The sequence below is a fragment of the Mirounga angustirostris genome, unplaced genomic scaffold (genome assembly GCF_029215605.1).
Source record: "Mirounga angustirostris isolate CCGP_5_RB_7025 unplaced genomic scaffold, mMirAng1.0.hap1 SCAF_14, whole genome shotgun sequence".
Lineage (NCBI taxonomy): Eukaryota > Metazoa > Chordata > Mammalia > Carnivora > Phocidae > Mirounga > Mirounga angustirostris.
The window spans coordinates 57,090,932-57,114,750 of record NW_026991722.1 but is presented as its reverse complement, the minus strand read 5'-3'; the positions used below and the strand labels follow the sequence as shown (position 1 = coordinate 57,114,750).

General features: G+C 39.7%; 1 protein-coding gene across 2 annotated transcripts in view; it reads right to left on the bottom strand.

The window, feature by feature from the left end:
• The window catches only part of PTPRM (protein tyrosine phosphatase receptor type M), an 810,901-nt gene that overhangs the window by 426,872 nt on the left and 360,210 nt on the right, over positions 1 to 23,819 (bottom strand). For both annotated transcript variants that reach the window (XM_045887027.3, XM_045887028.3), the window contains exon 6: positions 4,651 to 4,825. In XM_045887027.3, coding sequence (XP_045742983.1) covers positions 4,651 to 4,825 — 175 coding nt within the window. The remainder of the gene's footprint in view (positions 1 to 4,650; positions 4,826 to 23,819) is intronic.

Below are 23,819 nucleotides of genomic sequence, written 5' to 3'. Positions count from 1 at the left end.
AAAATTATAGTTTCTCTCAGCATAAATGCACTTCCAGGATGACTTGTTGCCCAAAAAACCCATCACAGTGGACTCATTTGGCCGCAGGAGAAGTGAGACGTCTGGATAACATAGCCCACCACAGCTGCTGTTCAAGGAGCCTCCCGGAATGAATCTCATGAAAGCAGCGGGTAGAAAGGAAACTCTAATGCAAAGTGCAAGCCATGCCCAGCTTGGTAAAATTCTAAGCAATCAATAGCAAATACTCTTTAAACCCAAGAAAGTCTCTTTCATTGTTTAAAACCTGAGATGGTCTCTTTCTACATCATTGTCTGAGAATGGAGAAATAGGCAATCTTGTTTTAAATAGTATTCCCAGTCTGTCAGTGAGGTGTTGGTTGAATGGCTTGCCGGGCACCAAGTGAAGGCATCCTATATTGCCCAGTGTTACTGTACATCATACTGGGAAAGGAGATAACTGTATAAAATAGCATATTTCTATCTTCATGGATCTCTATCAGAGAAAAAAAAGTAAGATCTAGTGATTTTCTTTTTTTTTTTAGTTTCAGAGGTAGACTTTAGTGACTCATCTGTTGCATATAGAACCCAGTGCTCATTCCATCAAGTGCCCTCCTTAGTGCTCATCATCCAGTTACCCCCCCCACCTCCCCTCCTGCAACCCCGTTTGTTCCCTAGAGTTCAGCATCCCTTATGGTTTGGCTCCCTCTCTTATTTTTTTTTTTTCAAGCATGTTTCCACAGGTGGTTTGTGTCTCTTTGGGCTGTGTGTATGTGTTTCAACTCCTCAGTTAGCACATCTGAATGCACAAAAAATAGAGCCTGCTATGTTCCATTTGCTGGTATATGCTGGCTTGCATGCTGCAAATTCTGTCAGCTCCACAGCAGACACAGCCAACTAATCACGGTCCTGTTTCCTGCTGAAAGGGATCTCACTGCAGCTAAGACCATCTGACCTTGGCCCTTGACATGATACCTCGTGGGTCCCTAGACTAAGATACCAATAACAGTAGTTCTCCTCGTTGGGTAGGGGGGTCTTTGTTCTTTTTCTGTATTCAGGGTACAGTGCATCTTACTGATTTTCAAAAATAGCTGGGAAATCTCATTAGACTGAGTCAAAATAGACACTAAAGGATGAATTGTATTTGAAAGACTACAAAATTCATGTAGACTTACTAAAAATAATGCTCCTATTGTTTGTAAACTACAACTTTGTGCTAGCTCCTCATTTCTTTAAACAGTTCTTACTCAACTCATCATGACTTAACATCAATTTATATCATTAGGTGATTCCTTGAACCGAGACATGAAATGGGCCTTTTATAGTATATCCCAAGGCAGTTATGTAGCCAGGCTGAAAGGGCAGTTAATTACTCTGAAGTTGCAAATTCTAGCAAGGGTTGCTGAACTGCCATTCAAAATACAACTCAGGGGCAAGGCCATGAAGGTTAGTGAGCACACCAATTCATTTAGGATATTGTTACTAGTATCCTAAAATAGACATGACTTTAATGCTTGCTTGACCTGAGAATATTTTCTCCATTAATTCCCCATGAAGAAAAGTATCAAATATGTGAACCTGGAACAATTGTACTAGACATTCCAAGGGACTTTTGGGTTGCTGGAAGAATCTGTACAAGAGTAAGTCAATATTTAAATTTTGAATAATTTTTCCCAAAGTGAAGGAAGGAAGAAAGGAAGAAAGGAATTCCACCTATACTAAGTGACAGATGGCAATTTAAAATATATGATTCAAGCCCACTTATACCTGGACTTTTTGCAGTACTGTAAATGTATTTTCTCTTCCTCATGATTTTCTTAATAACTCTTTTCTTTAGGTTACTGCAAGAATACAGTATATAATATGTATATAAAATTTGTGTTAATCGATGGCTTATTTTATCGGTAAGGGTTCTGGTCAACAATAGGTTATTAGTTAAGTTTCTGGGGAGCCAAAAGTATGTGGATTTTCAACCATGCAGGGGTTGGTGCCTCTAACTCTTGTGCTGTTCAAGGGTCAACTGTATTTCTAAACCAAGCCAGCAATGAAAGAATTTATACACATACAGATATGTAAACATATATCTAATGATAAACACATGTGAATGCCTAATACATATCTCATATAATTAAATGATATTGATATACATGCATATATATACAAATTATGGAGATTCCATGAAATATTTTTTATGTCCCAGATTATCAAAAGCAGTGGGAGACATGAAAAAGATAGGAATGACAGTTAATAAATGACGTGGGTTTCATTTGGAGGGCTGGCACCAAATCAGTATGTGACCTTAAGAGAATTACAAACTCTATAGACTTTAGTTTTTCCCATTTTCCGAAGATCAACACTTCAAATACTACATGCATAAAAAAAAAAGAGTTAAATTATATACAAGTGGCCTCAAAAGTGTCACTGCATATTTTAAAGTAATTATCTCAAGGTAATACTTAATATTAAGTATAACTTGCTAGTAGAATTCAGCATGTTATCTCATTTTTAAATATAAAATATATGAAAAATATGGCTATAAAATTATAAATGGAGGAAAAGTCAAATTTCAGATTTCAGCCGCAACTGTAAGCTGGCTGTCCTGGGTTTGGTCATGTGCAGAGATGAAAAGAGATGCCTGGACATTTTTATCACAATGAGCCAAGCAACCACTATGCCATCCTAAGACAGGAAAATGTGCTGCATAAATGTGAATAATAACCCATTCATTCTTTGTGCTCACGTTTGCTCTGGAAGACTAGAAATTTATGATTTACTTATACCACCCAGCAAATGAAGTTTTTCACAGGGGCCATTTTTAGCAAGGTTACGAGATTTACATTATACTGATAATGAAGCATGATGCCTTAAGAACAGGGCTGGTCACAGTGAAATGCTGTAGCAACTATCAATCAGAAAATGGGATACAATCACAAGAACTGAGCCAAGAGGAACATTAAGTACTAATAATGATAATAAAGAACTCAGCCATGGAACACTGAGGCTGCTACTTTACTGGATTTGTTGGCAAACAGTGTCCATTTTCTACACGGTGACTCCTCGCTTCTCAGAGAACCTTCTGCAGAGTAGGGTGTGCATTACTATGAAGAGTTAGTTTTCTTATGACTATTAAACCTAAATTCCTAAACTCAAGTCCTAGTCAGACCAGCTAAAGTTTCACCACAAACCAAAATTCCTAAGAATATGCTGTGGCAAAATTTATTAGCGGGGTACATATTTCAATGTGCACAATGTCAGTCATTGCTGCAAATTAATACTGCATGGGGCAGGCTCACCAACAAACATTTCTCTCATAAGCCAGGAGTCATAAGCCAGGAGTGACTAATATTGGCAGCAGGGATTTCACAACAGAAGCATATGCCAAAATCACCTACAGATTTTATAACAGAGGCCATGTCCCCAGAGATTTTCATTTAATACGGGTGTGGTGGGGGGAGGGAAGAATAGCTGGGCAGGCATTTATGTTTTAAAATTTGGAAAGAGGGCAGTGACAAGCGTTTCTAAATGAAGCTCACTGATGTACAGGAGCAGAGGGTTACAATCACCTCGCTCCCCCCCACCTCCGCCCCATCATGGCCCTAACAGGAGCTGGCTGCTTACTATGTATACTGTTCTAAGTGCCTTTCTTTTTTTTTTTTTTTTTCTAAGTGCCTTTCATATACTTTTTGCACTTGACCTTCTTGATCACCCTATGGTGTAGGTGACATTATTAATGTCTACATTATACTTTATACCCTGGCCCATGCCCACATAGCTAGTTCTGGGGTTTGAACCCCACGGTCTTTAAAACTGCGTGCACAGAGAAATTTGTTGATACGAGGAAGAAACTGTCCAAAAGATATCAGCTTTATGTTTTATATTTAACAAATGCAGGGGAAAAAAAATTCATCAACAGGCATCATTCTGTTCTCCTAGGACAAAACAGCAATGGCCTGCCACAAATTACCTAAAAATGCCTCACTTTACATCTAGAAGTCCAAATTATTCTGTCTGGGACCAAGAATTGCCCTAGCAGTTTAATATCATAAACTCCTCAGCCCACAAAAAAAGCATTAGACCAGCAATGGAAACTTATTTTCCCTTTTTTTTTTCCCTCATACCCCACCTCCCTGAATATAATGACTCAATTTTTCAGTCATGCAAAATATAGTAATGGAACCTAACTGCGACATTATGAGTGTTAACTCAGTATTATCAATATGGCTTGTGTGATATGACTGAGCATTTTTATACTGGCATTGCTTCATTTTATTAACCACCCTGCTATCATAAACATGCTGGCTGGTGAATATTTGCATTTTAAGTGATTTTCTATCAGTAAAAAAAAAAAATGCATTCCTTAAAAAAATTTATAGGTTGTAATCTCTGTATACAGAGTTGGCAGAAGAACTTGCTAAGAGCACATTCAGTGCTTTTGTATGCAACTAAACCAACATAAATAAAATACATTTTTCAAAAATATTGCTCACGTGCAAAATTTGTACTTAAAATGCAATCCATCAATGTAGCCTGTCACCAAGCTCCTTTTCGGAGACAGACAAGGATAAGTTTGAGAGTTAAACAAATAATGAACTCACAACCATCTGACATGTCTATTTTAATAGATTATTGAGGGGTATAAAAATGCATTAAATACCTTTAACTACCAATTCTGCATAGTTTGATATTCCAACACCTCCTTCGGTGCGAATCATGCAGCGGTACTTCCCAGCATCTCGTTTTGTTGTGTTCATGACATTAAAGGAAGCTATGAATCGCCGGGAACTAGTCACCTTTATTTCCTTGAGAGGAGCATCGCGCACATCAATGCCCTGTATAAATGGGGGTGGGGGACAAAAAGAGACAATATCAGCTGTCATACTGGACCGGTAAGACACCTGATGGCTATTATCCATGTTTTTTCCATGTGGATCTGGGTTCTGTTGTTTATTACCCAGGGGCTCTAGTTCTAGGGGAACAGCTGGCCAGGAAACTTAAATTCTGCCATGATCAACACTTTCAAGATTGAGGGATGCAAAATTATGTGTGCAGAAATGTCTTGCTTTTGTCCTTTAAGATATTAATTATGTTAAGTGAGCTCACCGGGAGTAGAAAAATGCATATGGAAAAATTCTTTATTTGATTCCCAAACGATCACCATTTGGTATTTTCATACCACTTTGTCTTATGTTTTTATGCTTGGCTAGGAAACAAAACTGATTCATACACTACCCTACTGCCAACCTCATTTTATCTATGAACAAATAAATAATTTATTAAGAATTACATTAAAGACATAAGTAGGTATTAACATATTCCTTACCGAATAGGTCTGATGGACTATTCTAAGCTTTACGATGTTCTTCCAGGATACAAAAACCAAGTAGATGCTCAATTATTACTTAAGTGTGAAATGCTACAAGAGAAGTTTCTCCCCATCCCAGAGTTTCAAAACCACATAAAACAGGTTCCCTCCGTGTAGCACCTTTGTCTTACACCATCCTTAACACATGAAGTACGTCTTTAGTTATGTGGCCTTAGAACTCCATTCTATGTTTCCTATAATTTAGAGTCTCATAAGAAGGCTACAGATTTTAGTTCTTAATAGCTGTTTACAATTCCCAGGAAAGAGGCTATCTTTAATATGTCATTTGCAAGCATTGAGTAGAAAACAATGGGCACAGACCTTACAGCTAACGCATGATGCCAAGCACTCTGTCCATTTGTTCACTCAGAATCCATTCTGCCAACCAGGTGCTATCAACTGTGTTAAGACACTAGGCTCACAGTGGGGAATGACAGAAGAGTAGTTATGGTGCGCACGGCACTTTAGTTAGTGGGAAGTATAGGCCGGAAATACAGAATTACAAGTGATGGCCAGTGTGGTGAAGGGACAGATCAGATGGCTCGCAGAAATCACCATCTTTAGATATGGTGGCTGTGGGAGGCCAGTTTGAGGAAGTGAGCTGAGATCTGAAAGGCAAGGAGGAGCTAACCAGGCAAAGGGAGAGGGTGTGAGAGAAGGGGCATTCTGTCTAGTCAGAGGAAACGGGGCAGGAAGCCCGAGATGGTTAGAGAGAACAGAAAGCTTTGGATGAAATGAAGGCAGCTCATGGAACCAGGGAGGTAAGGAAGCACCTACGCATTCCGGGACTTGCAGGCAATATTAAAGTGTTTTTATGTATGAGTATGAAAATGCTAAGCTACACATAATAAAACTCATCTATATTACTCGGTGATTTATATTATGCAAAGTCGTTTAAAAGCTTTTATCCGTGATTTTTTTTCTTTGGCAGTATGCCCTAACGGGCATAGGTTTGGAGTTAAACTGACCAGGGTGCCAAAGCTAACTTCAAAGTGATTTACCTTCCTAGAGCCTCCCTTCCCTCATCTACAACAAGATGATATGACTCACTTGCAGGGCAGTTGTGAGAATTTAAAGATATATACAAAGACACTGGCTTACTGACTGGCACCACACATCCCCACCCAAATTCCGGACCAGCTGAGTGATGAAGTCAAGGAGAAAGGCGGACAGGCTGTCAACGTACCACTTTTATTACCTGTGAACCTGGTATTACAGAATATGGCTGAGATGCAGTAACAATGGGCTTGCTAATACTGAAGCACAGAATTAAAGACTCACCCACCCGGCCACTGGCCATCTTAGAAAAGCACAAAGGCCTCCCACATGTTGGGTGCTGCTGTAAAACTCACAGGATGGAAGAAGAGGGCTCCTACAGGGGGTTAGCTCCCAAAGAAGGGGCTGGGCTGTGCATGCTCCCAGCTTCCTTCCCAGGCAGCTCCCTTCCCAGGCAGCTCCCGCTTGGGCAGAGAAAAAGCATCAGAGTGCTGCACTGGTACAGTTCCTGCCACAGGGAAGGAAACATCAGGAGTGGGGAAGAAGAGTTCCACCAACATCACCTTCAGTGTTATCTGTCACAGCAGCTTTGTTAATAGCTTAAGAAGTTATAAATCAGAGCATGAAGTTCCATAGATAACTTACATGTCTTATGTCTGTCCTGGTTTTTACTAAATCCCCCAAATTTGGTCTGACAGAGCACACCAAGGACTTAGGAAAGTGAAATAAAATAGAATCAGTCTGGCATCATTAATTAATTCAATGGGGGACAGCATTCCTCTCTGTAGTCCACACATTTAGTCTCCCATCCTTTCTCGCAAATAAACAATCAATCCAATTCTACCTCTAGGAGTAACCTCAGATCTACTAACGCTATAAAGTGCAGTCTGTCTTTTTCCAAACTAAAAACAAAACAAATCTAATCTCCAAGTTTGAAAAAAAATTAAGCCCTAAAGAAAGGCAGATTTCATATCTGTAAGTATTTGTTTTATTAATAACAGCAACAAAAAAAGGCTACCTACTTATTTATTTACTCACTTGTGGCATGAATCCGGTAAGAATATGCTTCTATAGTAATCCCATAGTATCTTACCTGCTAGAGTACGCCTACTTCAAAAGAATGTTCATTCAAAAGAATTTGGAAGTATGCAGTTATTGATCACTCAAAACTATTCAAGGCTGCAGCGAGGGCTCTCAAGTTTGAGAAAACCTCTGTTTTGGATTTATACATATGTTGAGAGGAGTATTACTTCATAGTTGATGTCTCCATGCCACAGATTTATTCTTTAAAATAAACAGCTTCAAGCTAACAACTCTACAGGACTCCAGTACATCAACTCTCAGGGCTGGGGCTTTCTTTTTGAATCCCATGTACTGAGTCACACAGAAAGTTAGATTCAGTTTCTTCAAGAAAAGTAGTGCATATGAAAGAGAAACCAAGTGCTAATGAATGATCATTTTAGCTTAGGACCCATACCAAATCATAGATCTTGAATGTTCAAGTCTGCAGGTCATTTTTGTGTTAAATCATTCAAAGGTACGTGGATCCAAGCATTCATTTAATGAACACTTTGTAAAAATCTCTTATGAGGCAAACACTGTATCATATACAGGGAGAATGGAGTTAAAAGAACAATCCCTTACCTACCTGAACTTAAAGTCTGGTGAGGAAAAACAGCCAAGTAAGGCAGTGATTATAGTACAAAGCAATAAACTGCATAAAACAGCAAGCCCAGGAAAAGGGGACCACACTGGAGAAGGGTGTGAGGGTTGGGCTGGCTTTCTAGAAAGCACTACTTGAGGCCAGGCTGGAGGATGCACAGGAGTTTCTCAGAGGGAAGGAGGAGAAATGGAGCCCAGTGAGTGAGAAGAGCTTTGCAAAAGTCAAGAGCCAAGACAGCATGGAACAATAAAGGAAATACAACTGATTCCATGCAGCTAGAACGAAGCGCGTCTGGATAGGCAGGTGATGAGGCTAGAAGGATAATCACAATATGGCATATTGAGGATTATAGTTTATCTTGATGCCAGGAATGGACAGATTTTAGGTAAAGGGGTGACATGAACATATCTATAGGTACAGTAACAGACTGAAGGAAAAAATGTGGGATCCCAACTGATGTCAAGGGAAATCGGTAATTTTTTTTTAAGAAATCAACAAGTGACACAAAGAGGGATGAGAGAGGGGGAGGAAAGGATTCTAAAAATATTTAGGATTCTAAAGATATTTAGGAATTAAAATGGATAAAAAGTGTATTATACTGCAGTAACACCCTCCTTTTGTAGCAGACTAGAACGTCTTCAAGTTAAGAAACAGATCTTATTCATTTGGTGTACATGGGTGCACAAGAAATAAAACTCAACAAATATTTGCTGACTCTAAAAATCATAGCCCCTGCAGAAAAAATATTCCATAGGTAGAACAGAAATATGAAGTTGCTAAATTAATAGATTTATACTCCAGGTCCTAAAACTGGATAATTAGCCTTTATTTACAAGGGAGACCAATACGGAAAATAAAGATATTTTAGAGATTCTGCATGTCCCTCAGTCAGCAACACTGCCCACTCATCATGATTGGGGTAGGCAGAAAAACAGTCCTCAGAGATGTCTACTGCCTAGTTCCCAGAACGTGTGAATATACTCCTTATGCATAGCAAAAGGAAGTTTGCAGATGTGATTAAAATAAGAATCTGGAGATGAGACAATTATCCAGTATCCCTGAATACTAAATTATCCAGATGGGCCCAATGTAATTACAAGGTAGGAGGAAGGTAAGAGGGTCAAATGCAGAAGAAGGAAATGTGACCACAGAACCAAAGGCTGGAATGATGTGGGTTTTAAAATGGAGGAAGGGATCATGAGCCAAGAAATGAAGCAGGTCTCTAACAAGCTACAAAAGGTAAGGAACAGATTCTCCCCTATACCTTCCAGGAGGGACCAGCCTTGCCATCACCTTATATTAGGACTTCTGACCTCTAAAACTACAAGATAATAAAGCCATTACGTCTTTGGTAATTTGTTAAAGAAGCAATAGGACACTAATACAGAGACCATCAGGATAACGAAAAAGTCTATGGTTTTTCAAAGATATACAGTAGTCCTGAATCCTGATTTGTCAGAGCTACAAGCAAATCCTTAAGATAGGTTTAGGTCTTAAGGGCTAGCAAAAGTTCTATTCACAGGTCATCACTGTAGACAAAAGAAAAGAACAAAGTTGAAAGACTCAAACGTCTCAACTTCAAAACTCGCTACAAAGCTACAGTAATCAAAAGTACAGTGTGGCACTAGCATAAGGACAGACACAGACCAATGGAATCGAGTAGATAGCCCAGAAACAAACCCTTACATACATGGTCAATGGATTTTCGACAAGGGTGCCCAGACCACTCAATGGGGAAATAACAATCTTTTCAGCAATTGGTGCTGGGAAAAATGGGTATCCAGGCAAAAGAATAAAGTTGGACCCTTATCTTTCACTGCATACAAAAATTAACTCAAAATAGATCAAATATCTAAAATTAAGATCTAAAACTATAAGTACCTTAGAAGAAAAACACAGGAGAAAATCTTCATGATGTTAGATTCAGAACTGATTTCTTCAATGAAATACCAAAATCACAGGCAACAAAAGAAAAAAATAAACTAGACTATCAAAATTAAACACTGTACATCAAAGGAGATTAAAACAATACAGAGTGGGAGAAATATTCACAAATCATATATCTGATAGGGATTAAGATCTTGAATATATAAAGAAGTCCTTCAACCAAAGCAACAACAAGAAACAAACAATCCAATTTAAAAATGGGCAAAGGATTTGTGACAACATGGATGGACCTAGAGGAAATTACGCTAAGTGAAATAAATAAGTCAGATAGAAAAAGACAAATACCACACGATTGCACTCATATGTGGAATCTAAAAAACAAAACAATGAATAAACAAACAAACAGCAGAATCAGACGCTCAGACCCGTAAATACAGAGAACAAAATGACACCTGTCAGAGGGAAGGAGGTAGGGAGAAGGGCAAAATGGGTGAAGGGGAGTGGGAGATACAGACTTCCAGTTATGGAATGAGTAAGTCATGGGAATAAAGGGCACAGCATAGATAATACAGTCAATGGTATTGGAATAGTGTTGGATGGTGACAGATGGTAGGTACACTTGTGAGCACAGCATAACATATAGAGAACTTGAATCACTATGTTGTACACCTGGAACTAATGTAACGTGTCAACTATACTCTATATTTTTTATTTTTTATTTTTTATTTTTTTAAAGATTTTATTTATTTATTTGAGAGAGAGAGAATGAGATAGAGAGAGCATGAGAGGGAGGAGGGTCAGAGGGAGAAGCAGACTCCCTGCCGAGCAGGGAGCCCGATGTGGGACTCGATCCCGGGACTCCAGGATCATGACCTGAGCTGAAGGCAGTCGCTTAACCAACTGAGCCACCCAGGTGCCCAATACTCTATTTTTTTTAAATGGGCAAAGAAATTAAAAAGACATTTCCCCCAAAAAAGATATACAGATGGCTGATGAGTATATGAAAAGATGCTCAACATCGTTGGTCAATAGGGAAATGCATATCAAAACCACAGTGAAATACCACTTTACATCCAGCAGGATGGCTATCATCCAAAAAAAAATTAAAAATTAAAAATAACAAGTTGCCAAAGATGTAGAGAAACGGGAACCCTGTGCATCGCTGGTGGGATTATAAAATGAGGCAGGCACGGTGGAAAATAGTCTGGCAAGACCTCAAAAAGTTAAGCAGAATTATCATATTACTCAGTAATTCTACTCCTAGATATAGCCCAAAAGAATTGAAGATAGGTACTCAAACACATACTTATATGCCAATGTTCACAGCAGCATCATTCACAATAGCCAAAAGGTGGAAAACAACCTAAATGTCCATTGATTGATGAATGGATAAACAAAAGGTGGCCTCTACAGGCAATGGATATCATTTAGCCTTAAAAAGGAAGGAAGTTCAGACACTTGCCACAACATGGATAAACCCTGACCACATTATGTTAGGTGAAATAAACCAGTCACTATGGACAACTATGGTATGATTCCACTTAAATGAGGAATCTAGAATGAGCAAATTCATAGAGACAAAAAGTAGAATGAAGGTTACCAGGGGTGGTGAGAGAGGGAATGGGAGTTACTTCTTAATGGATTTTGTTTCAGGTAATAGAAAAGTTTTGGAATAAATAGTGGTAATGGTTACATAACATTGTGAATGTACTTAGCCAGTGAATTGTGCTCTTGAACATGGTCAGAATGGTAAACTTCATGGTATGCATATTAAGTCATCACTCATTACTACAGATCAACAGCATAAACTCTAGCTTTTGCACCTTTATTTGAAGACTGCCCTAAAATAATCTGGAATGCAGGTTAAAAATGATAGCAAAAAATAGGTAAAATGTACTTGGTGAGTTGAATGGAGAATAGTAGGAGAGATGCAAAGCAGACCTGATATGTCCAAGCAGGGGCAGAAGAAGAAAGCAAGAGAGGAAGGCTTTATTCAGCTGGGTGGGGTGGAGCCAACACACAATCCAGATGGCAGAGCATCGTAGATGTCTACGAACCACCAGATACATCCGGCACAGGGCAGACCCACACAAAATATATTCTTAAGGACAATAAAAAGAGAAATGGATTTTTGAAATCTAATGTTTACTGTAGAAACTTTTTTTAAATATAAAAAATAAAAACTGTAGGTATTTAAAAAACTATACATAATCCAATTACTTAAAGATAAATATTGTAAATATTTTAAGGTATTTTAGTTTACTTTTTTCTAATGCATTATTTTCATTTAAATTAAATTTGAAATGGTGGTCGTATCTCTGTGATATCTACAGACTTTTTATACTTTTAGATGGTTCCAAAAACATGCTTTTTAATGTTTCCCATTTTATAGCTACAGCCATTATTTATGTATATATTTCTTTATCACTATATATTGAAATTATTTACATGCTTCACTATTATAAATGATGTTAGGACAATCCCTATGCCTAAAATTGTTGGTTTAAAGGGAATGAAAAATTTTAAGGTTTTTTTTTTTTAATGGACAACATAAAAGACTTTAACGAGAGTTAATTATTGGGGCACCTGGGTGACTCAGTTGGTTAAGCCACTACCTTCGGCTCAGGTCATGATCCTGGTGTCCCAGGATCGAGCCCCGCATCGGGCTCCCTACTCATCAGGGAGTCTGCTTCTCCTTCTGACCCTTCTCCCTCTCATGCTGTCTCTCATTCTCTCTCAAATAAATAAGTAAAATTAAAAAAAAAAAGAGAGAGTTAATTATTTATAAGAATTGGTTTTTTTTGTTTTTTTTTTAAAGATTTTATTTATTTATTTGAGAGAGAGAATGAGACAGAGAGAGAGAGCATGAGATGGGGGAGGATCAGAGGGAGAAGCAGACTCCCTGCTGAGCAGGAAGCCCGATGCGGGACTCGATCCCGGGACTCCAGGATCATGACCTGAGCTGAAGGCAGTCGCTTAACCAACTGAGCCACCCAGGCGCCCATATAAGAATTGTTTTTTAACAAGAGTTCAGATGGCTCCTAAAATCAAGTTGTTTTCCAACTCCTTTCAGATATTACAAAGAGATCAAATAGGACAGAGAATTGGCCTGAATCACTGATTTTTTTACAGTATTTCCAAAAAAGCGGGGGGAACCCCTCAGCTTATCTTGGGTAAAAGAGTAAATATACAGGAAAAAATTATATTTATTTTTGTGGTACTGCATGGCTTCCACAGTACAAATTCAGTTATTCTCCTACTAGATAGAATTTTAAAATTAAAATAGAGAGGAAAGTCGGAAAGAACTCAAATACATGGAGGCTAAAGAGCATCCTACTGAAGAATGAATGGGTCAACCAGGAAATTAAAGAAGAATTAAAAAAATACATGGAAACCAATGAAAATGAAAACACAACTATTCAAAATCTTTGGGATGCAGCAAAGGCAGTCCTAAGAGGGAAGTATATAGCAATACAAGCCTTTCTCAAGAAACAAGAAAGGTCTCAAGTACACAACCTAACCCTACACCTAAAGGAGCTGGAGAAAGAATAGCAAATAAAGCCTAAACCCAGCAGGAGAAGAGAAATCATAAAGATCAGAGCAGAAATCAATGAAATAGAAACTAAAAGAACAGTAGAACAGATCAACAAAACTAGGAGCTGGTTCTTTGAAAGAATTAACAAGATTGATAAACCCCTGGCCAGACTGATCAAAAAGAGAAGAGAAATGACCCAAATCAACAAAATCATGAATGAAAGAGGAGAGATCACAACCAACACCAAAGACATACAAACAATTCTAAGAACATATTATGAGCAACTCTATGCCAGCAAATTAGATAACCTGGAAGAGATGGATGCATTCCTAGAGATGTATCAACTACCAAAACTGAACCAGGATGAAATAGAAAACCTGAACAGACCTATAACCACTAAGGAAATTAAAGCAGTCATCAAAAATCTCCCAAAAAACAAAAGCCCAGGGCCAGATGGCTTCCCAGGGGAATTCTACCAAACATTTCAAGGAGAATTAATACCTATTCCTCTGAAACTGTTCCAAAAAATAGAAACGGAAGGAAACCTTCCAAACTCATTTTATGAGGCCAGCATTACCTTGATCCCAAAACCAGACAAAGACCCCATCAAAAAGGAGAATTACAGACCAATATCCCTGATGAACATGGATGCAAAAATTCTCACCAAAATACTAGCCAATAGGATCCAACAGTACATTAAAAGGATTATTCACCATGACCAAGTGGGATTTATCCCTGGGCTGCAAGGTTGGTTCAACATCCACAAATCAATCAATGTGATACAATACATTAACAAAAGAAAGAACAAGAATCATATGATCCTCTCAATAGATGCAGAAAAAGCTTTTGACAAAGTACAGCAACCTTTCTTGATCAAAACTCTTCAGAGTATAGGGATAGAGAGTACATACCTCAATATCATAAAAGCCATCTATGAAAAACCTACAGCAAATATTATTCTCAATGGGGAAAAACTGAGAGCTTTCCCCCTAAGGTCAGGAACGCGGCAGGGATGTCCACTATCACCACTGCTATTCAACATAGTATTGGAAGTCCTAGCCACAGCAATCAGACAACAAAAAGAAATCAAAGGCATCCAAATCGGCAAAGAAGAAGTCAAACTCTCACTCTTTGCAGATGATATGATACTTTATGTGGAAAACCCAAAAGACTCCACCCCAAAACTGCTAGAACTCATACAGGAATTCAGTCAAGTGGAAGGATATAAAATCAATGCACAGAAGTCAGTGGCATTCCTATACACCAACAACAAGACAGAAGAAAGAGAAATTAACGAGTTGATCCCATTTACAATTGCACCCAAAAACATAAGATACCTAGGAATAAATCTAACCAAAGAGACAAAGGATCTGTACTCAGAAAACTATAAAATATTCATGAAAGAAATTGAGGAAGACACAAAGAAATGGAAAAACGTTCCATGCTCATGGATTGGAAGAACAAATATTGTGAAGATGTCAATGCTACCTAGAGCAATCTACACATTCAATGCAATCCCCATCAAAATACCATCCACTTTTTTCAAAGAAATGGAACAAATAATCCTAAAATTTGTATGGAACCAGAAAAGACCCCGCATAGCCAGAGGAATATTGAAAAAGAAAAGCAAAGCCGGCGGCATCACAATTCCGGACTTCCAGCTCTATTACAAAGCTGTCATCATCAAGACAGCATGGTGCTGGCACAAAAACAGACACATAGATCAATGGAACAGAATAGAGAGCCCAGAAATGGACCCTCAACTCTATGGTCAACTTATCTTCGACAAAGCAGGAAAGAATGTCCAATGGAACAAAGACAGTCTCTTCAACAAATGGTGTTGGGAAAATTGGACAGCCACATGCAGAAGAATGAAACTGGACCATTTCCTTACACCACACACAAAAATAGACTCCAAATGGTTGAAAGACCTCAGTGTGAGACAGGAGTCCATCAAAATCCTAAAGGAGAACACAGGCAGCAACCTCTTAGACCTCAGCCAAAGCAACTTCTTCCTAGAAACATCGCCAAAGGCAAGGGAAGCAAGGGCAAAAATGAACTATTGGGACTTCATCAAGATAAAAAGCTTTTGCGAAGCAAAGGAAACAGTCAACAAAACCAAAAGACAACCGACAGAATGGGAGAAGATATTTGCAAATGACATATCAGATAAAGGGCTAGTATCCAAAGTCTATAAAGAACTCATCAAACTCAACACCCAAAGAACAAAGAATCCAATCAAGAAATGGGCAGAAGACATGAACATTTTTCCAAAGAAGACATCCAAATGGCCAACAGACACATGAAAAAGTGCTCAATATCGCTCAGCATCAGGGAAATCCAAATCAAAACTTCAATGAGATACCACCTCACACCAGGCAGAATGGCTAAAATTAACAAGTCAGGAAACGACAGATGTTGGTAGGGATGCGGAGAAAGGGGAACCCTCCTACACTGTTGGTGGGAATGCAAGCTGGTGCAGCCACTCTGGAAAACTGTATGGAAGTTCCTCAAAAAGTTGAAAATAGAGCTATCATATGATCCAGCAATCGCACTACTGGGTATTTACCCCAAAGATACAAAAGTAGGGATCCGAAGGGGTACGTGCACCCCGATGTTTATAGCAGCAATGGCCACAATAGCCAAACTGTGGAAAGAGCCAAGATGTCCATCAACAGATGAATGGCTAAAGAAGATGTGGTATATATATACAATGGAATATTATGCAGCCATCAAAAGGAATGAGATCTTGCCATTTGCAATGACGTGGATGGAACTGGAGGGTATTATGTTGAGTGAAATAAGTCAAACAGAGAAAGACATGTATCATATGATCTCACTGATATGAGGAATTCTTTTTTTTTTTTAATATTTTATTTATTTATTTGAGAGAGCACATGAGAGGGGGGAGGATCAGAGGGAGAAGCAGACTCCCCGCTGAGCAGGCAACCCGATGCGGGACTCGATCCCGGGACTCCAGGATCATGACCTGAGCCGAAGGCAGTTGCTTAACCAACTGAGCCACCCAGGCGCCCGATATGAGGAATTCTTAATCGCAGGAAACAAACTGAGTGTTGCTGGAGTGGGGGGTGGGGTGGGAGGGATGGGGTGACTGGGTGATAGACACTGGGGAGGGTATGTGCTCTGGTAAGCGCTGTGAATTGTGCAAGACTGTTGAATCTCAGATCTGTACCTCTGAAACAAATAATGCAATATATGTTAAGATAAAAAAAAAGAAGAAGAAGATAGCGGGAGGGGAAGAATGAAGTGGGGGAAATCGGAGGGGTAGACGAACCATGAGAGACGATGGACTCTGAAAAACAAACAGGGTTCTAGAGGGGAAGGGGGTGGGAGGATGGGTTAGCCTGGTGGTGGGTATTGAGGAGGGCACATTCTGCATGGAGCACTGGGTGTTATGCACAAACAATGAATCATGGAACACTTCATCTAAAACTAATGATGTAATGTATGGGGATTAACATAAGAATAAAAAATAAAATAAAATAAAATTAAATTAAATTAAAATGCATCCCATTTTTAATATTTTCAAGAATGATAAATTCCCTGTAATATTCTGAGATGCAGAATATAAGACTCTGGTCATTCACAGGCTTCTGCCCAGCCCTCCTGGCACGTGTCCCATATTGCTCTCCTCTTGTCCACGGAGATGTCACAGATGTTGCTACCTGGTGCCCTGCCAGCATCTGTAAACACTCCGACCTCCTCCTTTCTAACAACCCAAGAAATCGGATTTGACACTAACAAGGTGAAGAGTGAACTCTCTCCTCCTCTGTCCAGCCCCCGTTATCTGAGGACATCCTCTCATGTGTCCTCCATCAACCCAGTTGTGGATTGCTTCTTCGTGCATGTTATCAGTCACTGAGCTAATACAGAACCTAAAGTCACTGTTGGACCTGATGGGTTTTTTTCAGCTTCATAAGACAAGGATATTCCCATAAGACAAGGATATTCCTTGAAATTCACATCTTCAATATCAAAAAGTGGCTATTTCTAAAAATGGAATAGATAAACCAAACTAAGTAAGATTAAGTGTGCTTAAGATAATTTAACTGAAGAGCATGCAGCACTACTAACATGTATATTTAGAATTAGGGATGCATGGCAATATTTAAATATCTAGAAGATAAATCACTCAGGTTGATGCATATCATTTAAATTTGTGGTATCACCAGTAATTTTGTACAGGCAGAAAAATCCCACTTTGAAAATGTAAGTATAACAGTTGCCTAAAGACTGGAGAACATTGAGGTGTACACAATGTGAACCAAATGAGCAGAGAACAAAATACAAAAGTCTAAATAAGGCAGGAGAACAACAGGAGAAAAAGTGTGAAGACTGAAAGAATAAAAGAAAGAGGGAAAAGAGTCAAAGGAGAAAGGGGGGAATTAGGTTGTCCCCCATTATCTGCTGGGAGTGTGTTCCAAGACCCCAGGCCTGAAACCACAGATAGTACTGAACCCTAAATATACTATGTTTTCTTCTACACATACATACACACCTATAATAGAGTTTGATTTATAAATGAGGCACAGTAAGAGATTAACAACAGTGACTAATAACACAGCACAATTATAGCAATATACTGTAGTAAAAGTTATGTGAATGTGGTCTCTCTCTCTCTAATACTGTGTTGTACTCACCCTTCTAGTAATGCTGTGAGATGAGAAATTGCCTACGTGATGGGATGGAGGGAGGGCAGTGACTTGGGCATGTGACACAGCATTAGGCTGCTACTGACCTGAGTATATGTCGGAAGGAGGACCATTTGCTTCTGGACCGTGGTTGGCTGTGGGTAACTGACACCGCAAATAAGGGAGGCCTGCTGTAGCACAATGACAGAAAGTCAAAAAGGAGTGGAGAGAAGTCGGGTGAGGCGACAGAAGAGAGAGGGAGCATGGCAGAGGAAGGGCTCAAAGATGGCAAGGACTGAGGCAGGCAGAGACACAGAGATGAGAGCAGACCAAAGGCCCAAACTTGAGAGAAAGTCATAACTCACAGGGAGGAAAGACCCACTTCTTGGACAATGTTGATTCATCTCCTTTGAAATTCTGACATTGATACCTTAATAATAGTCTCCTTGTTTCCTGAAGCTGAAAAAAACCCATCAGGTCCAACAGTGACTTTAGGTTCTGTATTAGCTCAGTGACTGATAACATGCACGAAGAAGCAATCCACAACTGGGTTGATGGAGGACACATGAGAGGATGTCCTCAGATAACGGGGGCTGGACAGAGGAGGAGAGAGTTCACTCTTCACCTTGTTAGTGTCAAATCCGATTTCTTGGGTTGTTAGAAAGGAGGAGATCGGAGTGTTTACAGATGCTGGCAGGGCACCAGGTAGCAACGCCTGTGACATCTCCGTGGACAAGAGGAGAGCAATATGGGACACGTGCCAGGAGGGCTGGGCAGACTAGAAGCCTGTGAATGACCAGAGTCTATGGCTACTTGTCAGCATGGATGCTAAAGCATGTTTCTGAAGCCCTGGCAAAGGTTATGTCCTTGACTCCTCCAATAATGTCTATTAATGTCGTTGATAGAGTCATAGTTGTGTTTGTCACATCTATAGGTGACAACTAACCTGGGATAAAAGAAAAAGATATTTGCAAAGCCTAACAATGAATTTAAATTAACAAGATAAATATCAATCAAGATAAATGTAAATCAATCCTGTATTCCCTGGACTTTATAAGGGGATCATTGGAGATGTGACTTAGAACCACCTTCATCACTTAAAGGTATATAAAGATTGTGAGGTGCTGATATGAGGAATTCTTAATTGTAGGAAACAAACTGAGGGTTGCTGGAGTGGGGGGTGGGGTGGGAGGGATGGGGTGACTGGGTGATAGACACTGGGGAGGGTATGTGCTCTGGTAAGCGCTGTGAATTGTGCAAGACTGTTGAATCTCAGATCTGTACCTCTGAAACAAATAATGCTATATGTTAAGAAAAAAAAAAAAAGAAGAAGAAGGTAGCGGGAGGGGAAGAATGAAGCGGGGGAAATCGGAGGGGTAGACGAACCATGAGAGACGATGGACTCTGAAAAACAAACAGGGTTCTAGAGGGGACGGGGGTGGGAGGATGGGTTAGCCTGGTGGTGGGTATTGAGGAGGGCACATTCTGCATGGAGCACTGGGTGTTATGCACAAACAATGAATCATGGAACACTTCATCTAAAATTAATGATGTAATGTATGGGGATTAACATAAGAATAAAAAAAAAAGATTGTGAGGTGGATTTTTATCAAACCTAATTCAATTTTCAGTTGTATTAATAGAAATAAAGTATCCGGAGAGGCAGTGCTAAGAGACACCCCCAGATGAAGGCATTCTGTTCCAGGGGCCCCTGTTTTCCAAGGAACATATGAGTAATAGGTTTGTTCAGAGGAACGAGAAGAGGACCTCAATGTGAACACGCAGCACTCATCTCTACAGGTAAAGAGCTGGTAAACACCTGGAAACAGATGACTTAAGAGACAGAGGACAATCATCTTCCAAAATTGAAAGACCGGACATGTAAAATAGGAACTACATTTGCATGTCATGGCCATGGGCTCTATCAGTTACCTGAAATTCGTCGGGTAAACTGTGGTTCAGAATTCAGATTTACTGTTAATTTTACTTTTTTTTTTCTTAAAGATTTTATTTATTTATTTGACATAGAGAGACAGCGAGAGAGGGAACACAAGCAGGGGGAGTGGGAGAGGGAGAAGCAGGCTTCCCGCCAGGCAGGGAGCCTGATACCGGGCTCAATCCCAGGACCCTGGGATCATGACCTGAGCTGAAGGCAGATGCTTAATGACTGAGCCACCCAGGCGCACCTATTTTTAATTTTAAAAAGGTTTCTATACTGCATATTACGTGATACCCCAGGAAAGTCTGGGTCAGCACCCTATCGCCAAGGATATTGATATTTCTGTATCAAAACATGTGACTATGACTCTAAGGAGGAAAAACAGGCCATAAAAAGTTTCAGGTCAAGTGTTGTCACCAAACAAATTACAAAAGTGAGATTAGATATGGAGAACTTCCATTTTTAGATTTTGGAATAAGAGTGACCTCCAAGAATGTACACAACGAGTCCCACCCACCCCCGCATACTCTGCTGTGACCCCGTAAGTCTGTGGGATGCCTGGGCTCCAGCCACACCAGGCTCCATGCTGTCACTTTCTCACCCAGGTACGCTACCCTCGAGGTCTGTCCCTTCCTCCTCCTGGAGGCCCTCCCTGACTTATCCCCACCGCCCATGCCTTCATCTCCTGCCAGTCCTGCTCAAATATATTCTCAAGGAATCCTACCCAGTCCCCAGATTTAAAACTGAAACCTCTCCTGCATGGCCCTGCTGATGCCCCGTGTCCTGCCTAGCTACTGCTATTAATGCTACTGAGAACTTGCTAACGTACTACAAAGCTTACTTATTAGGGTGTCACTGTCTATCTCTCCCCAGTAGAATACAAGTCCCATAGAGGCAGGGATCATTTTCTTCACCCCCTACTAGAATACAAGTCCCACGGAGGCAAGGATCATTGTCTTCACCCCCTACCAGAATACAAGTCCCAAAGAGGCAAGAATCATTGTCTTCACCCCCTACCAGAATACAAGTCCCACAGAGACAGGGATCTTTGCCAGGTTTTTAATTGCTATAATATCTCTAGCACAAAAACCATGCCTGGCACACCCAAGGAAAGGTTGGGGGCAACATTAAAGGGATTTAGGCATTGAATGGGTGAGTGAACAAGTTGATTTTTAATGCCTTTTGGTCCATAGATAGGCTTCCTCAGGTCAGAATTAAACAGGGAAGTATGGGGAATAGCGGCCCCTTTTCTCTGATTCAGGGAGGTGTGAAAAGCATGTGATTCTTTTCCCTGTCTGTCCCCACGACAGAGGTGACAGATAGGACAATGTGTTCAGAACCTCCAGTTCTGCTGACCATCTCAGAGCCCATGGGATACTTTGTTATTCTGGCAAAATGAAACAATGAAAATGTACACTAGGTAGAGACAGTGAATTTGTCAGCTGGTTTTCCTCTAAATTCTCACAGAGTTAGGGAGAGGCAGCCCTGCCAAGGCAAGCCCTCCCAAAAGCCTTACAGCAGGACAATGTGGCATCTCCAAGGATGGGTATCCAGATTGTTCTTTAGAATATCAGAGTTCACGGTGAAAGAGAGCCCAGGACATGCCTGTCAGAAACAAAAACCCATACTTGAGGCAGAACCCGGCACCTGAATGACCAGGGTTGTTAAAGAAATTGTTGACCTATCTTTGTTAACTTAATGGAACAACCCTAATGGCCATGTCTGAGAGGAAAGGATCTTAGTGGGTTAAATACGGCTTTGTATAAAACCAAGAGTATCTTTAAACATGCATGTATTTCAATTTGAGCATGCTAGGAAAAAAGGTACTGACAGTCATTTAAATTAGACTTATAATCTTCTTTATGCAAGGGACTGACTGTAGGACTTCTAAATGAGCAGTAATTTACCATCAAAAAGATACATATTAAGTCTTTCAGGAATAGTTTCACCATAATCAGAGCAATGATTGAAAGAAATTGAGGTCTGGGATGTTAGCAGCACTTGGATCAAGTCAGTCAATCCTGGGCATTTTGAAGCTGCTCTGAGTACACAAGCCTGGAGGAGATACTGAGCCATATATCTGGGGATGAGCTGCACCTTCATTTATTCAATAGGGAAAACAGTCTGTGTTATCCCACTTGCACATGCACTCATTTGGATGACACTGACTGAAATTCTCACCACTGGGATCACAATAATATCAGCAAGGCCTGGAATAAACATGTTGAAAACATTTACATAATCTAAATCCAGTAATAATCAAATACCCCAACAATTCTACCTTCTGGAGACTTTATCTATCCAGTTATTTATTTATTTTAATAACTAAGATACTGTTGACCTTTGATTTCTAGGCCATAACCAAGCCAACCCAAATATTTACCAAATATTTACCAACCCAAATATTCACTAGAAGTTCTTACTTATATTACCATATACTCTGAATATACACTGACATGTATACTTAAACTGGCTAAAAAATATACAGATAGCCAAAGTAACATGCAGATATCCAAAGCTGCATATTCTTTGAACATGTAATAGTCTTACAGGTATTCTCAAGTAAAAATTTGATTATGGAAATTTAGAATCTCATGCTGATATTTAGACATAGTCCATTTCATTATATATTTGTAATATTTGAATAATGTTATTTAACCAACCTTTGTTTAAATTTTAGAGACGTTTATCCAAATAATAGAGGACGTACACAATAAACGCAGCAGTTAGAAACCAATGAAATTAGAAGTTCTATAGTCTTAAAATCAAATATCCTACTGTTGACTAGATTAACTCAGCCACAGGAAACTCAGAGACTGACATTTCCCATTAGTTTAAAGGTTTGAGTTTGCAAGGCAAGGAATCGACCCTGTTTCCTTCAAAACTGTAATAATGGCTCTCTAATATGAAGAAGATGGCAGTGCCTGCATAATTGTTCATGATCTAAAAAACGGGGCTAGTCTTCAACATGGCTGGCTAAGAACATCACTTTTTCCCAATCAATATGCCTTGAAGTACACAATTCTTCCTGAAAACATAGCTGAGTGAGCTAAAGATGCAAGATAAAGGAGGCTAAAAGCCTAGTAGTTCTGAATTTCAATTGAAATTATCAGTACAATCTCAGGACATGTTTTTAAATGTGTGTATGTGGGCATACATATATATCCTAGCTCTGTCCAATGGGAATCCAGAGACAAAAGAACGTAGTAATGAGTACCTCTTATGCTCAGACTGTAATTTTTTTTTTTTTTAAGATTTTATTTACTTATTTGACAGAGAGAGACACAGCGAGAGAGGGAATACAAGAGGGGGAGTGGGAATGGGAGAAGCAGGCTTCCCGCCAGGCAGGGAGCCTGATGCGGGGCTCGATCCAGCGACCCTGGGATCATGACCTGAGCCAAAGGCAGACGCTTAACAACTGAGCCACCCAGGCACCCCCAGACTATAATTTCTAATGACCAGTTCCCACTATACAAGAACCAGGGCTCCCTGGAGAAATGGTTGCCTCTAGATCATCAAGGTGGAAATGTAAAATATAAGCCTGGAATACATTGTCACACCAGAAAGTAAGAAAGCCATCTAACATGGCCCAGGACAGGGGTCACCCACCTGAGTAAGTCCCATTTATATGAATGGCAATAAAGATAATAAGTGTGATGGGTCAAAACACATCAAATATGTTTAAATCTGCAAGTTGATGACAATGACAATGACGACAATGTGGTGATGATGATGACCAAGATGCTGGTGACAATAATAATACTAATAACCCCTTGGTCACTTTTAGGT